This window comes from Dendrobates tinctorius, unplaced genomic scaffold (assembly GCF_039654945.1).
Source record: "Dendrobates tinctorius isolate UK_male_01 unplaced genomic scaffold, ASM3965494v1 ptg000232l, whole genome shotgun sequence".
NCBI lineage: Eukaryota > Metazoa > Chordata > Amphibia > Anura > Dendrobatidae > Dendrobates > Dendrobates tinctorius.
The window spans coordinates 16547152-16562233 of record NW_027361899.1 but is presented as its reverse complement, the minus strand read 5'-3'; the positions used below and the strand labels follow the sequence as shown (position 1 = coordinate 16562233).

The window sequence follows — 15082 nt, the reverse complement described above, 5'->3', positions numbered from 1 at the left end:
GCATAGAGTTTGCTAAAAAACACATGAAGGACTCCTAGAATATGAAAAATAAGATTCTCTGATCTGATGAGACAAAGATAGAACTTTTTGGTGATAATTCTAAGCGGTATGTGTGGAGAAAACCAGGCACTGCTCATCACCTGCCCAATACAATCCCAACAGTGAAGCATGGTGGTGGCAGCATCATGCTATGGGGGTGTTTTTCAGCTGCAGGGACAGGACGATTGGTTGCAATTGAAGGAAACATGAATGCGCCAAGTACAGAGATATCCTGGATGAAAACCTCTTCCAGAATACTCTGGACCTCAGACTTGGCAGAAGGTTCACCTTCCAACAAGACAATGACCCTAAGCACACAGCTAAAATAACAAAGGAGTGGCTTCAGAACAACTCTGTGACCATTCTTGACTGACCCAGCCAGAGCCCTGACCTAAACCCAACTGAGCATCTCTGGAGAGACCTGAAAATGGCTGTCCACCAACATTCACCATCCAACCTGATGGAACAGGAGAGGATCTGCAAGGAAGAATGGCAGAGGATCCCCAAATCCAGGGGTGAAAAACTTGTGGCATCATTCTCAAGAAGACTCATGGCTGTACTAGCTCAAAAGGTGTCTACTCAATACTGAGCAAAGGGGCTGAAGACTTATGACCATGTGATATTTCAGTTTCTACATAACTGTTTTTTTCAGTAAAGATGGGGTGCAGAGTGTACATTAATGAGAAACAAATGATTTTTTTTTTGAATTTACCAAATGGCTGCAATGAAACAAAGAGGGAAAAATGTAAAGGGGTCTGAATACTTTCCGAACCCACTGTATGTGCAATATTGCAGACTGGTCACATTTAGTAATGTAGCAGAGCTGTATTGCTCATTTAAAGGTACTGTGTCGGTACAGAGCTCTGTAATAACAGGACTCCCCTATGAAACATACATATGCTACAGTGCTAATGAATTCTCAGTGATGGTGAGAAAAGTGTGAACGCAGCTTTAAAGCATCATAAATAATAAATCACACTGTTGCAGTGTAAATAAACTATTTGCAAAGTTTTTCAAAGTTATTTAAACTTTTTCCTCTTTGTCACAGAAGGCGACTCAGTTTCTTCTTACTGTTGCAGGACACGGATGTGGACTGGGATGATCTGTGGGACCAGTTTGATGAGCGTAGATACCTGAATGCTCAAAGATGGAAACCCGGAGAAGATCCCTACAGGCTGTACGCCTTCAACCAGAGGGAAAGTGAGCGTATCCCGAGCGACCGTGCCATTAAGGACACCAGACATTACAGGTAGGGTCACTGATAATTTACAATATGACAATCGCGGTCAGGCACCGTCGTCTTTTCTTGTGGAGCCACTTAAGTCGTGAGCCATTTTGTCTCCTCTGCCCTCATCTGTGAGAGGAGAGAGAGAAATCTAGGGCCTCTTTCACACTTCAGTCTTTTGGTGTCAGTCAAAATCCGCCCTTTGGAGAAAAAAAACGGATTCGCCATTTTTTTTTGCGGAATCCGTTTTTGTCCCGTAGACTTGCATTAGCGACGGAGGGCTGTCCATTGCAGCCGTCATTTGAGGAATCCGTCGACATTTCGGCGTCCGCCATCTGGAGTAGATGGACTTTGTAACGTTTTTGTCTGCGTCGACAAAAACCCCAAAAGCCGTTCTGGCACAGAAAAATCTCTCTCTCTCCCTTTAAATTTCATTCACTGGCTGCTGCAACGGATCCGTTTTTTCACACTTTGACGGATTGGAACTGACGTCAAAACACTGAAGTGTGAAAGAGGCCTAAGAAACTTAGATCTCGCACATTTATACAAGTGCGGATTCCTGGTGTAAGAAACATGGCTTAAAAAGATAGACACAGCATACAATCCACCAGCAGAATAGTGAGTGCAGCTCTGGAGTATAATACAGGATGTAACTCAGGATCAGTAATGTAATGTATGTACACAGTGACTCCACCAGCAGAATAGTGAATGCAGCTCTGGAGTATAATACAGGATGTAACTCAGGATCAGTAATGTAATGTATGTACACAATGACTCCACCAGCAGAATAGTGAATGCAGCTCTGGAGTATAATACAGGAGGTAACTCAGGATCAGTAATGTAATGTATGTACACAGTGACGGCACCAGCAGAATAGTGAGTGCAGCTCTGGAGTATAATACAGGAGGTAACTCAGGATCAGTAATGTAATTTATGTACACAGTGACTGCACCAGCAGAATAGTGAATGCAGCTCTGGAGTATAATACAGGAGGTAACTCAGGATCAGTAATGTAATTTATGTACACAATGACTCCACCAGCAGAATAGTGAATGCAGCTCTGGAGTATAATACAGGAGGTAACTCAGGATCAGTAATGTAATGTATGTACACAGTGACGGCACCAGCAGAATAGTGAGTGCAGCTCTGGAGTATAATACAGGATGTAACTCAGGATCAGTAATGTAATTTATGTACACAGTGACTGCACCAGCAGAATAGTGAGCACAGCTCTGGGGTATAATACAGGTTATAACTCAGGATCAGTAATGTATGTACACAGTGACTGCACCAGCAGAATAGTGAGCACAGCTCTGGGGTATAATACAGGATATAACTCAGGATCAGTAATGTTATGTATGTGTACACAGTGACTGCACCAGCAGAATAGTGAGTGCAGCTCTGGAGTATATTATTATTATTATTTATTGTTATAGCGCCATTTATTCCATGGCGCTTTACATGTAGGGAGGGGTATACATAAAAACAAGTACAATAATGTTGAACAATACAAGTCATAACTGGTACAGGAGGAGAGAGGACCCTGCCCGCGAGGGCTCACAGTCTACAAGGGATGGGTGAAAATACAGTAGGCGAGGGTAGAGCTGGTCATGCAGCGGTTTGGTGGATCGGTGGTTACTGCAGGTTATAGGCTTGTCGGAAGAGGTCGGTCTTCAGGCTCTTTTTGAATGTTTCGATGGTAGGTGTGAGTCTGATATGTTGTGGTAGAGAGTTCCAGAGTAGGGGTGATGCGCGAGAGAAATCTTGTATGCGATTGTGGGAAGAGGAGATAAGAGGGGAGTAGAGAAGGAGATCTTGTGAGGATCGGAGGTTGCGTGCAGGAAAGTACCGGGAGACGAGGTCACAGATGTATGGAGGAGACAGGTTGTGGATGGCTTTGTATGTCATGGTTAGGGTTTTGTACTGGAGTCTCTGTGCAATGGGGAGCCAGTGAAGGGATTGACAGAGGGGAGAGGCCGGGGAATAGCGGGGGGACAGGTGGATTAGTCGGGCAGCAGAGTTTAGAATAGATTGGAGGGGTGCGAGAGTGTTCGAGGGGAGGCCACTGAGCAGGAGGTTGCAGTAGTCAAGGCGAGAGATGATGAGGGCATGGACTAGGGTTTTTGCAGATTCTTGGTTGAGGAATGAACGGATTTGTGAAATATTTTTGAGTTGAAGTCGGCAGGAAGTGGAAAGGGCTTGGATATGTGGTTTGAAGGAGAGATCAGCATCAAGGATTACCCCGAGGCAGCGAGCTTGTGGGACTGGGTAGAGTGGGCAGCCATTTACTGTAATGGATAGGTTCATTGGGGGGGGGGGGGTCACGTGAGATGGGGGAAAGATGATGAATTCTGTTTTGTCCATGTTAAGTTTCAGAAATCTAGCAGAGAAGAAGGATGAAATAGTGGACAGACATTGAGGGATTCTGGTTAGCAGGGAGGTGATATCTGGTCCAGAGATGTAGATCTGTGTGTCATCAGCATAGAGATGATACTGAAAGCCATGAGATTCTATAAGCTGTCCCAGGCCAAAGGTGTAAATGGAGAAGAGCAGGGGTCCTAGGACTGAACCTTGTGGGACTCCGACAGATAGGGGGCGAGGTGAGGAGGTGGTGTGTGAGTGGGAGACGCTGAATGTCCAGTCTGTTAGGTATGATGAGATCCAGGACAAGGCCAAGTCTGTGATGCCAAGGGATGAGAGGGTCTGTAATAGTAGGGAATGGTCCACTGTGTCAAAGGCAGCCGACAGGTCCAGGAGGATGAGGAGGACAGAGTAGTGTCGCTTGCTCTTGGCGGTTAAGAGGTCATTGGTGACCTTAGTAAGGGCAGTTTCGGTGGAGTGGTGTGACCGGAAGCCAGATTGTAAGCGGTCGAAGAGGGAGCAAGAAGAGAGATGGGAGGACAGTTCAAGGTAGACGTGATGTTCCAGTAGCTTGGAGGCGTAGGGGAGAAGTGATATAGGGCGATAGCTAGATACAGAGGATGGGTCAAGAGAGGGCTTTTTGAGGATAGGTGTGATTGAGGCATGTTTAAAGCTTGAGGGGAAAACACCAGTTGTTAGTGATAGGTTGAAGAGATGGGTTAGGGTTGGGATGAAGACTGTGGTGAGGTTTGGGATGAAGTGGGAAGGGATCGGGTCAAGTGCACAAGTGGTGAGATGTGATCTTGAGAGTAGAGTGGAGAGTCGATCTTCTGTAATGGTGGAGAAGTTGGTTTTGGAGGTGGAGGGCTGGGAAGTCGGGAGGAAGGGCTCTGGGGGTTGTTGACCAAAACTGTCTCTGATGTTATCAATCTTCTGCTTGAAAAATGAGGCAAAGTCTTCAGCTGAGATGAGTGGGGAGGGAGGAGGTGCTGGGGGACGGAGGAGAGAATTGAAGGTGTTGAATAACTGTTTAGGGTTGTGAGACAGGGCGGATATGAGCGATGAGAAGTAGGTTTGTTTAGCTGTGGCGAGTGTGGTCTTGAAAGTAGTGAGAGACTGTTTGAATGCGATGATGTGCTCGTTGGATTGGGATCTTTTCCATCTGCGCTCAGCAGCCCTGGAAGCTCGCCTCAGTTCTTTAGTCAGGCTGGTGTGCCAGGGCTTGTCTGTTGATTTTGCGAGCTTTGGTATGTGTAAGTGGGGCAGCAGATTCCAGCTATTGTGGTGTTATATAGAGCAGCAGCGTCATCCGCATTGTGTAAGGAACTTATATCTGTGAGAGGGAGGAGGGATTTAGAGAATGAGTGTAGGTCAAGGTGTTTAAGATTTCTGCGAGGGTGTGAAAGTTTGTGGGGTGGGGATTGTAGACATGGAGTGGAGAGGGAAGAGAATGTGAGAAGGTTGTGGTCAGAGAGAGGAAGAGGTGAGTTCGAGAGGCTAGATAGGGAGCAGAGGCGGGTGAAGATGAGGTCCAGTGTGTGGCCATCTTTGTGGGTGGCTGTAGAAGACCATTGAGTGAGGCCAAAGGAGGAAGTGAGAGATAGAAGTTTAGTGGAAGCTGAGAGGGAAGTGTCAATGGGGATGTTGAAGTCACCCATGCTGATAGTAGGGATGTCCGTGGAAAGGAAATGAAGTAGCCAGGTGGTGAAGTGGTCAAAGAAGGTGGTGGCAGGCCCTGGGGGCCGGTAGATGACAGCCAGTTGGAGGTTGGAGGGGGAGTAGATGCGCACAGAGTGCACCTCAAAGGAAGGGAGGGTAACAGAGGGTGGCAGTGGGATTGGGGTGAAGGAGCAGGTATCTGACAGGAGAAAACCAACTCCTCCGCCATGTTTGCTGGTGGGGCGGGGGGTGTGAGAAAGGTGGAAGCCACCATATGAAAGTGCAGCTGGAGAGGCTGTGTCAGAAGGGGTGAGCCAGGTTTCGGTGATGGCGAGGAAGGAAAGTTTGGTAGTAACAAAAAGATCATGGATGTAGGAAAGCTTGTTTCAGACAGAGCGAGAGTTCCACAGAGCTCCTGTTAGTGGGACTGGTGAAGCAGGGGCTGGGTGAATGGGTATAAGGTTGGAGTGGTTACGGAAGGTTGTGATAGAGAGTGGATGGGAGGTAGAAATGACTGTGGGAATGTGGTGAGGAGGACCAGGATTTGGAGAGATATCACCAGCCTTGAGAAGGAGCAGAGAAAGTGTTAGCAGGTGGGAGCAGGAGAGGGCATGAGCGGGCTGTCTGTGTTTGGAGACAGAGGATTGTATGTTAAGGAACAGTTTTGAGGAGGAGGTGAGGTGGATGGGGAGGATTGAAGAAGAGATGAAAAGTTCCTTACTAGGAGTAGGGATTAGGGGAATTAGCAGAAAGTGAAGGAGTATTGGGGTGAAAGTGATAACAAACAGAAACATTGTTTACAGTGACTGTGTACAGTTACCTTCAGTTCCAATTCTGGTTTTAATTCTAAAATTTATCTTCACACTTCTAGAACACACTTATAGGAATCACACTGCAGACTGACGTCTATGCAGACTTGTGCTCTGCAATATATGTACAACTAAGTGCAGTCAGGTGTGAAGCAGAGAGGAGTGGTCTCTGCTCATCTTGGTCGCACCATTAAGAGTGGACCAGATGCATATGATCAAGCCAGAGTAAACAAGGTCATAAATAACTCTGGGGTAAGCTGGGGTTAGCTGAAAGGCATACCATGTGAATGCTAGGTGCAGAGGCAAGTCTATGTGCAAAAGCTGGGTGATGGACTATGTGCTCTTCATAGATTCACATTCGTATAATGCAGGATGTAACTCCGGATCAGTAATGTAATGTATGTACACAGTGACTGCACCAGCAGAATAGTGAGTGCAGCTCTGGGGTATAATACAAGATGTAACTCAGGATAAGTAATGTAATGTATGTACACAGTGACTGCACCAGCAGAATAGTGAGTGCAGCTCTGGGGTATAATACAGGATGTAACTCAGGATCAGTAATGTAATGTATGTACACAGTGACTGCACCAGCAGAATAGTGAGTGCAGCTCTGGGGTATAATACAAGATGTAACTCAGGATCAGTAATGTAATGTATGTACACAGTGACTGCACCAGCAGAATAGTGAGTGCAGCTCTGGGGTATAATACAGGATGTAACTCAGGATCAGTAATGTAATGTATGCACACAGTGACTGCACCAGCAGAATAGTGAGTGCAGCTCTGGGGTATAATACAGGATGTAACTCAGGATCAGTAATGTATGTACACAGTGACTGCACCAGCAGAATAGTGAGTACAGCTCTGGAGTATAAAACAAGATGTAACTCAGGATCAGTAATGTAATGTATGTACACAGTGACTGCACCAGCAGAATAGTGAGTGCAGCTCTGGGGTATAATACAGGATGTAACTCAGGATCAGTAATGTATGTACACAGTGACTGCACCAGCAGAATAGTGAGTGCAGCTCTGGAGTATAATACAGGATGTAACTCAGGATCAGTAATGTAATGTATGTACACAGTGACTGCACCAGCAGAATAGTGAGTGCAGCTCTGGAGTATAATACAGGATGTAACTCAGGATCAGTAATGTAATGTATGTACACAGTGACTGCACCAGCAGAATAGTGAGTGCAGCTCTGGAGTATAAAACAAGATGTAACTCAGGATCAGTAATGTAATGTATGTACACAGTGACTGCACCAGCAGAATAGTGAGTGCAGCTCTGGAGTATATTACAGGATGTAACTCAGGATCAGTAATGTATGTACACAGTGACTGCACCAGCAGAATAGTGAGTGCAGCTCTGGAGTATAAAACAAGATGTAACTCGGGATCAGTAATGTAATGTATGTACACAATGACTGCACCAGCAGAATAGTGAGTGCAGCTCTGGAGTATAATACAGGATGTAACTCAGGATCAGTACAGGAGAAACACCCGTCCCCAATATTGCAGTATAAAAACAATCTCGTCGATGACGTCCTAAACATGTCACTGGATGGGAAGACGTCTTGGCTTATAATTAAGCAGAGCACACAGCGGGGACCTTCTCTCGGTGAGGCGTCTGCTCGCTGATTTATCTCCGGGATTTTATCAGCGGCCTGGCAGCCAGGGAATGAATTACCACCGGCAATATCTCACCGAGCCGAGCACATGTGCATCCCGGGCGCAGGTGCACGGAGTGAATGGCGCACCACAATCTAGCACGGATAAGCAGGCGGCTGTCATGTTTCGTTATGGTGGCGGCAATAAAAGGGACGCAATTATTAGTATATCAAAATGTTTATTCCAAGCCTTACCCGGCACGACAGGATTACACGTCCACAAGCAAATCAGCGTCTTCCTGCTTCACTTTAGTTAAATATTGGTAATTGGAAACTGCTCTCCAGACGGATTTAGATTTTTTACAGTGGAAACGGCCCCTGGAGAGCCGGAGGCAGCGGCTGAGCCCCTGAAGGTCAGAAATGGCTGTAAGGAAAGGGTTAACTCAGTGGAACTACAGGGTGGGCTCCCAGTACCGACCTCCTGTGTCTTGTGCGGTCTGTACACAGTGACACTATTGGGGTTTCATTCATCAGAAATGTCTCCTAGCAAAACTGCCTTTATTGCCCACAGTAACTGATCAGGGATCGATTTTTATTTTTCCATAGCAACCAGAGCCTGGCTTTTATTTTACCATAGCAACCAGAGCTTGGCTTTCAGTTTACCATAGCAACCAGAGCCTGGCTTTTATTTTACCATAGCAACCAGAGCTTGGCATTCAGTTTACCATAGCAACCAGAGCCTGGCTTTTATTTTACCATAGCAACCAGAGCTTGGCTTTCAGTTTACCATAGCAACCAGAGCCTGGCTTTTATTTTACCATAGCAACCAGAGCTTGGCTTTCAGTTTACCATAGCAACCAGAGCCTGGCTTTTATTTTACCATAGCAACCAGAGCTTGGCTTTCAGTTTACCTTAGCAACCAGAGCCTGGCTTTTATTTTACCATAGCAACCAAAGCCTGGCTTTCAGTTTACCATAGCAACCAGAGCCTGGCTTTCAGTTTACCATAGCAACCAGAGCCTGGCTTTCAGTTTACCATAGCAACCAGAGTCTGGCTTTTATTTTACCATAGCAACCAGAGCCTGGCTTTCAGTTTACCATAGCAACCAGAGCCTGGCTTTTATTTTACCATAGCAACCAGAGCTTGGCTTTAAGTTTACTATAGCAACCAGAGCTCGGCTTTCTTTTTACCATAGCAACCGATCAGTGCTCGCTATTTTTTTTTTTTTTACGATAGCAACCAATCAGGGCTCAGCTTTCATTTTACCTCAGCTGTGTAAGAGATGACTGCGGCCGCCGCTTCCGTCCTGCGGCCGGTGTTTTTGCTGCGGAGGGCAGTCATAATGTGTGTGACGGTACAACGTGGCAGATGTGATAGTGGAGGCGATGTGCGCGTAGTTTCAGTCACAGACACGCACCACTGTTCTCCAGTAATATGCTGCGTGCATCGGTTAGGTGTGGAGGTGACATGGCCGATGCCGTAAATCACAGTGACTGTGTTCGGATCCACGGCCTGATGCAAATATCCCAGGAAGTCACAGCAAACATGGCTCCATTAGATGCAGAACGGCATGGTGTCGTGTACTGAGATCACAGAGTGTCAGCATTGAGGGGGTTAAAGAAGGGGGTAAGCGCAGCGAGCGGCGGATTGTGATTGGCTGCTGGATGCCGCGTGGAGCGGTTACATCATGTGATGAGACGCGTCCCCTATATAAGCGGGCGTGACTTCATAGAACACAAGCGGCACCAACAGCCCCGACGATCAGTGCCGGCGGTGGGTGCGCGGGTTGCGGGTCCAGTTTTCCTACAGGCCGCAGGACATGTTGGGAGTTGTAGTGCACGGATCTGTGCAGTAATCGCACCAGGAGCTTGTGTCTCAGTTTTGGGAACTTTCCTTCTTCAGAACTTTCTTTTTGCTGCAGTGCTCTTATGTGTTATTATGTCCTCGTTTATCTTGTCTTGTAAAGAGCAACTTATTGAATTTTTCTGCCGGCGCCCGGAGATTGCTTCATCTCTTGTCACTGCTTTAAACTACTTTTCTCATCAGATGTTTTCTTACGTTATTGTTTTTTTTTTTTTCTTTTCTGCATTCTCTGATCTCCCCTCTTATCTGTTTTTCTTAGATTATTTTTTTATTATTATTATTTAGTTTGTGAAAACTGTTCAGGTAGTGAAATGTAATGTCTGTGCATGTGAGGCGCAAGATGTATAATAGTTTTGTTAATATAATTAGTATCGCCCTCAAATATAATAATTATTCTTAACTTTTGTTTTATATTATACAATTGTGCTAAAAAGTTTACATACCCTGGCAGAAATTTTGCTTTCTTGGCCTTTTTTCAGAGAATATGAATGATGACACCAAACCTTTTTCTCCACTCATGGTCAGTGGTTGGGTGAAGCCATGTACTGTACAACTACTGTGTTTTCTCTTTTTAAATCATAATGACAACCCAAAACATCCAAATGACCCTGATCATAAGTTCACACACCCTGGTGATTTTGGCCTGATAAGGCCTCTTTCACACTTCAGTCTTTTGACATCAGTCGAAATCCGCCCTTTTTTGAAAAAAAAAAAGGGATCCTTTTGTTTTTTGGCGGAATCCGTTTTTTTTTCCCATAGACTAACATTAGTGGCGGATGGTGACGGATGGTCGTCCGTTGCATCCGTTTTTTGACGGATCCGTTGGTATGTAAGCGTCCGCCGTCTTGAGTAGATGGACTAAGTTACGTTTTTTTTCAGCGGCGGACCTGCTTTTTTACACAGCGCATACCCAGAAGATCTCTCTCTCTCTCTCTCCTTTTCCAGAGTTCTGTTCCTTTAAATTTCATTCACTAACGGCTGCGGCGGATCCGGTGCTTCTGTTTTTTGCAAAGCGGAAACAGATCCATTTTTTCACACTTAGACGGTTTGCAACTGACATCAAAAGACTGAAGTGTGAAAGAGGCCTAAGGCTAGTTTCACACTAGCGTTTATGAGCGCAGCGACGGCCTGCGCACGGCCGCCGCTAAGCCCCGCCCCTGCTGCGCCCCCGCCGGTAGCTCCGCCCACCGGCGCATGACGCTGCATGCGCCCTGCGTCCCCTATCTTTATCACAGGGGGCGCAGGCCGTGCGCAGTATGCGTTTGGCGGCGCATGCGCCTTTTTGACGGTGCGCCGACACAACCAAACTGCAGCAGGTTGCGTTTGGCGCAGGTCGGCGCACCGTCAAAAGGACGCATGCGCCGCCAAACGCATACTGCGCACGGCCTGCGCCCCCAGTGATAAAGATAGGGGACGCAGGGCGCATGCAGCGTCATGCGCCGGTGGGCGGAGCTACCGGCGGAGGCGCGGCAGGGGGCGGGGCTTAGCGGCGGCCGTGCGCAGGCCGTCGCTGCGCTTATAAACGCTAGTGTGAAACTAGCCTAACATGCACACAGACACAAATGGGTTTGAATGGCTACTAAAGGTAACATCCTCCCCTGTGACCAATGCCAAAAAAATTGTTCTGGATGCCAAGAAAAACCCACAAATAATATCAGCTGAAACACTGGACTCTCTGAAAACTGGCGGTGTGGCTGTTTCAAGATGCACAATAAGGAGGCACTTAAAGAAGAATGGGCTGCGTGGTCAAGTCGCCACAAGAAAGCCAAATGACCGTGATCAAAAGTTCATATACCCCATTTCTTATTACCGTTGTATTGCCCCCTCTAACATCAATGACAGCTTGAAGTCTTTTGTGGTAGTTGTGGATGAGGTTCTTTATTTTCTCAGATGGTAAAGCTGCCCACTCTTCTTGGTGAAAAGCCTCCAGTTCCTGTAAATTCCTGGGCTGTCTAGCATGAACTGCGCGCTTGGGATCTCCTCAGAGTGGCTCAATGATATTGAGGTCAGGAGACTGAGATGACCACTCCAGGACCTTCACTTTGTTCTGCTGTAGCCAATGACAGGTCGACTTGGCCTTGTGTTTTGGATCGTTGTCATGTTGGAACGTCCAAGTACGTCCCATGTGCAGCTTCCGGGCTGATGATTGCAAATTTGCCTCCAGTATTTACTGATAACTTGCTGCATTCATCTTTCCTTCAACTTTGACAAAGCTTCCTGTGCCTTTGTAGCTCACACATCCCCAAAAAATCATCAATCCACCTCCATGCTTTACAGTAGGAATGGTGTTCTTTTCATCATAGGCCCTGTTGACCTCTCTCCAAATGTAACGTTTATGGTTGTGACCAAAAAGTTCAATTTTGGTCTCATCACTCCAAATTACCTTGTTCCAGAAGTGTTGAGGCTTGTCTCTGTGCTGTTTTGCGTATTGTAGGCAAGATACTTTATGGTATTTGCGCAATAATGGCTGTCTTCTGGCGACTCGACCTTGCAGCCCATTTTTCTTCAAGTACCTCCTTATAGTGTATCTTGAAACAGCCACACTGATAGTTTTCAGAGAGTCCAGTATTTCAGCTGATGTTATTTGTGGGTTTTTCTTTGCATCCCAAACAATTCTCCTGGCATTTGTCACACGTCTCAGGTGAGGATGTTACCAGTCAAACCCATTTGTGTCAACTTCTGTGCATGTTATCAGGCCAAAATCAGCAGGGTATGTGAACTTTTGATCAGGGTCATTTGAGTGTTTTGGGTTGTCATTATGATTTAAAATGAGAAGTAGTCTGACAATAAATGGCTTCACCCAACCACTAACCATGAGTGGAGAAAAAGGTTTGGTGTTATCATTCATATTCTCTGAAAAAAGGCCAAGAAAGCAAAAATTCTACTGAGGTATGTAAACTTTTGAGCGCAACTGTATGTTTTATTATATAATTTCTATTAATTTCACTTTTTTACTATTACCAGCCACTCCCCACTTCTACGTGTAAGTATAAATAGATGATCGTTGGAACTTACACTAGTTGTTCTCTACTAGACAACCCCAGGTTACTTAATTTAGAACTCAGAATTATTTAAAATCAGGGTATATTCATCTCCTGCAATGTCGTGACAGGCTTGGACTGGCCCACAGGAGGACAAGTCAATTCCCGGGTAGGCCCCCACAACAAACAAACCACAACCAATCATTCATGTAACCGACTACCCAGTTTATTATTATATAGTGGAAAGGTAAATTGTGAATGAGGATAATGTAATATTTGCACGTAGCTGAACCAACGAACCTCCAGAGCCAGTGTTACCGGTGGGCCCTTGGCAGTCCAGTTGACGCCCGCCCTGGTGGAATATTGATAAGCTGCTGCTAACGAGCAGCCGCTCATCAACTGCAGCCGGCATGTGACACAATGCCATGAAATCGCTGGAAGGACGTCACTGCAGGAGGTGAAGATATACCGATTGTATTTTAATCGAGGTCCTGAATTCGTAATTGAGCAGGGGTTATCTAGAAACGGACAAACCCTTTAACACACATTTGGTTGATGCACCCACAAGGGTAACGTCCAACGTAAGAAAAATAATTGAGATGCTACAATCAATAGCAATCACAGCATCCACAAGAGAGGAGGGCGTTGATTTGTCAACCTACCATTAGCCACGGCCCTGCAATTGTAGGGCTGGATGGTTTTAAAGAGACCGTTTTGGCCCTAACTGAATCTGTTGGGGCTGTCGAGAAATAATGTCTGAAGTCTTCCTTTAATAAAGTTTAACTGATAAATAGTAAAAATCTGAAAATTGCAAAAGTATAAAAAAAAAATAACACAAAATTAAAGGACGTAAAACATAACAAAACAGAGACACATTTAGTTTTCTCTTAATTGTTGCAGTCCTTTAAACAAATTATTAGGGAAAAAGGGTTATTTTTAATAGTAATCTTTATTATAAATGTAAAAAAAAAAATCACAACATAAAAAGGAAAAACCCACAAAGCAAGAAATACAATAATGTGGGACATTACAGTATACCAGAATGGAAGGTATTAAACCAGGATGGGAGGACATTTTACCCAGATAGGCCATTAGCAGAGGTATTGGAAGCATCAGGCAGACAGAAGGCATTCTGAAGACCGCAGACAGGTAGCAAAGATCCTGGAAGACTGAGGACAAAGTAGCAGGGGTTCTGGAAGCCGCAAGCAGACTGGCAACATCTAGGAGATCGCAGACTGTTAGCAGAGGTACTGGAAACCACAGGCAGATAGAAGTCATCCTGGAAGTTGTCAGCAGACACATAATAGAGATCCTTGAAGAATGAAGACAGGTAGGAGAGGTCTTTGCAGACCCATGGACAAGAAGCAGAGATATTGGAAACTGCAGGCAGACCGGAAACATCCCATAGAGTGCAGACAGGTAAACTGTAGGCGGACACATTGCAGACATCCAGGAAGACTACAGACATATAGTAGAGGTAATGGAAACCACAGGCATCCAGGAGACGTTCTGGAGACCACAGACAGGAAAATGCAAAGACAAAGTAAAAGTTTTAATACAAGACACAAGTGTGTGTTTGTGTCTTGGTAGGCCTAAGAAGCTCAACATACGGAAGCACGTCTGGCTAATTTCAAAGCCTGACTTGGAGCACTAGAAACTTTAGCAGACCGGGGTGTAAGGAGCAGAGCCCAAACCCAGGACTTCACATTCACCCTTTTTGGGTAGGGGTCGATTAACACAGAACATCTAGAATGGTCAATCTTTGCCAATGACCAGAACCAGGTAATATCAATAATGTGCCAAATGTAAGCCACTTCTTGATGTCTTCACAGAGCTCCATGGATGGGAAATATGTTTGTACCCTTCTCCTGACTGATACCTTTTGCTGTGTTGTCAGCTGTTTACTTACCATGGCTTGTGCTGTAAAATGCTAGGAAAATCTTTATAGAATAGCAGAACTTTCTATAGGGTTAATTAGAATCCCTGAAAACGATGGCGTCCGTGCAATGACTACTATTTGTCATGACGTTACATGCAATTGGATAATTCTGAACACAACCACAGCCCCAATTGTAAGAGGGTGTTCACACTTATGCAACCACATTACAGTTTTGTTATTTTTATTTCATCCTCATAATTATTTCAGTTTGTTTCCCAAGGGATTTGTGCAGATTATGGATGACATGAAAAGTGAATTTTACATCAGGGCCTATCGAACTCAAATTATATTTCTGACTTTATCAATATAGTTTAATCAAAGATAAAGGACCCAGACGTTTCCGAAATTAAGTAGTTTTAATAACATTATGAGATACCAAAAAGAGACAAAAATCGCAGCTGAGAAAAACAAGATAAAACATGTAAAAAAATCGACCCCAAAAAGCAAGTAACCTAAATTAGCTAATTCGAGCAGAAAATCTACAGTATCCAAATGTGAGCAATCCCCAAAAAAATAAATGCCTAGAGGCAGCTTCAAAATTCAACAATACATCCAAAAGAAGCTTTATAAAAAAGGATTAAAAACATATGTGA

General features: G+C 45.2%; 1 protein-coding gene across 1 annotated transcript in view; it reads left to right on the top strand.

Moving 5' to 3' along the window:
• GALNT14 (polypeptide N-acetylgalactosaminyltransferase 14) overlaps positions 1 to 15082 on the top strand; it is a 531963-nt gene that overhangs the window by 230536 nt on the left and 286345 nt on the right. The window contains exon 2 of the mRNA XM_073556362.1: positions 1119 to 1288. Coding sequence (XP_073412463.1) covers positions 1119 to 1288 — 170 coding nt within the window. The remainder of the gene's footprint in view (positions 1 to 1118; positions 1289 to 15082) is intronic.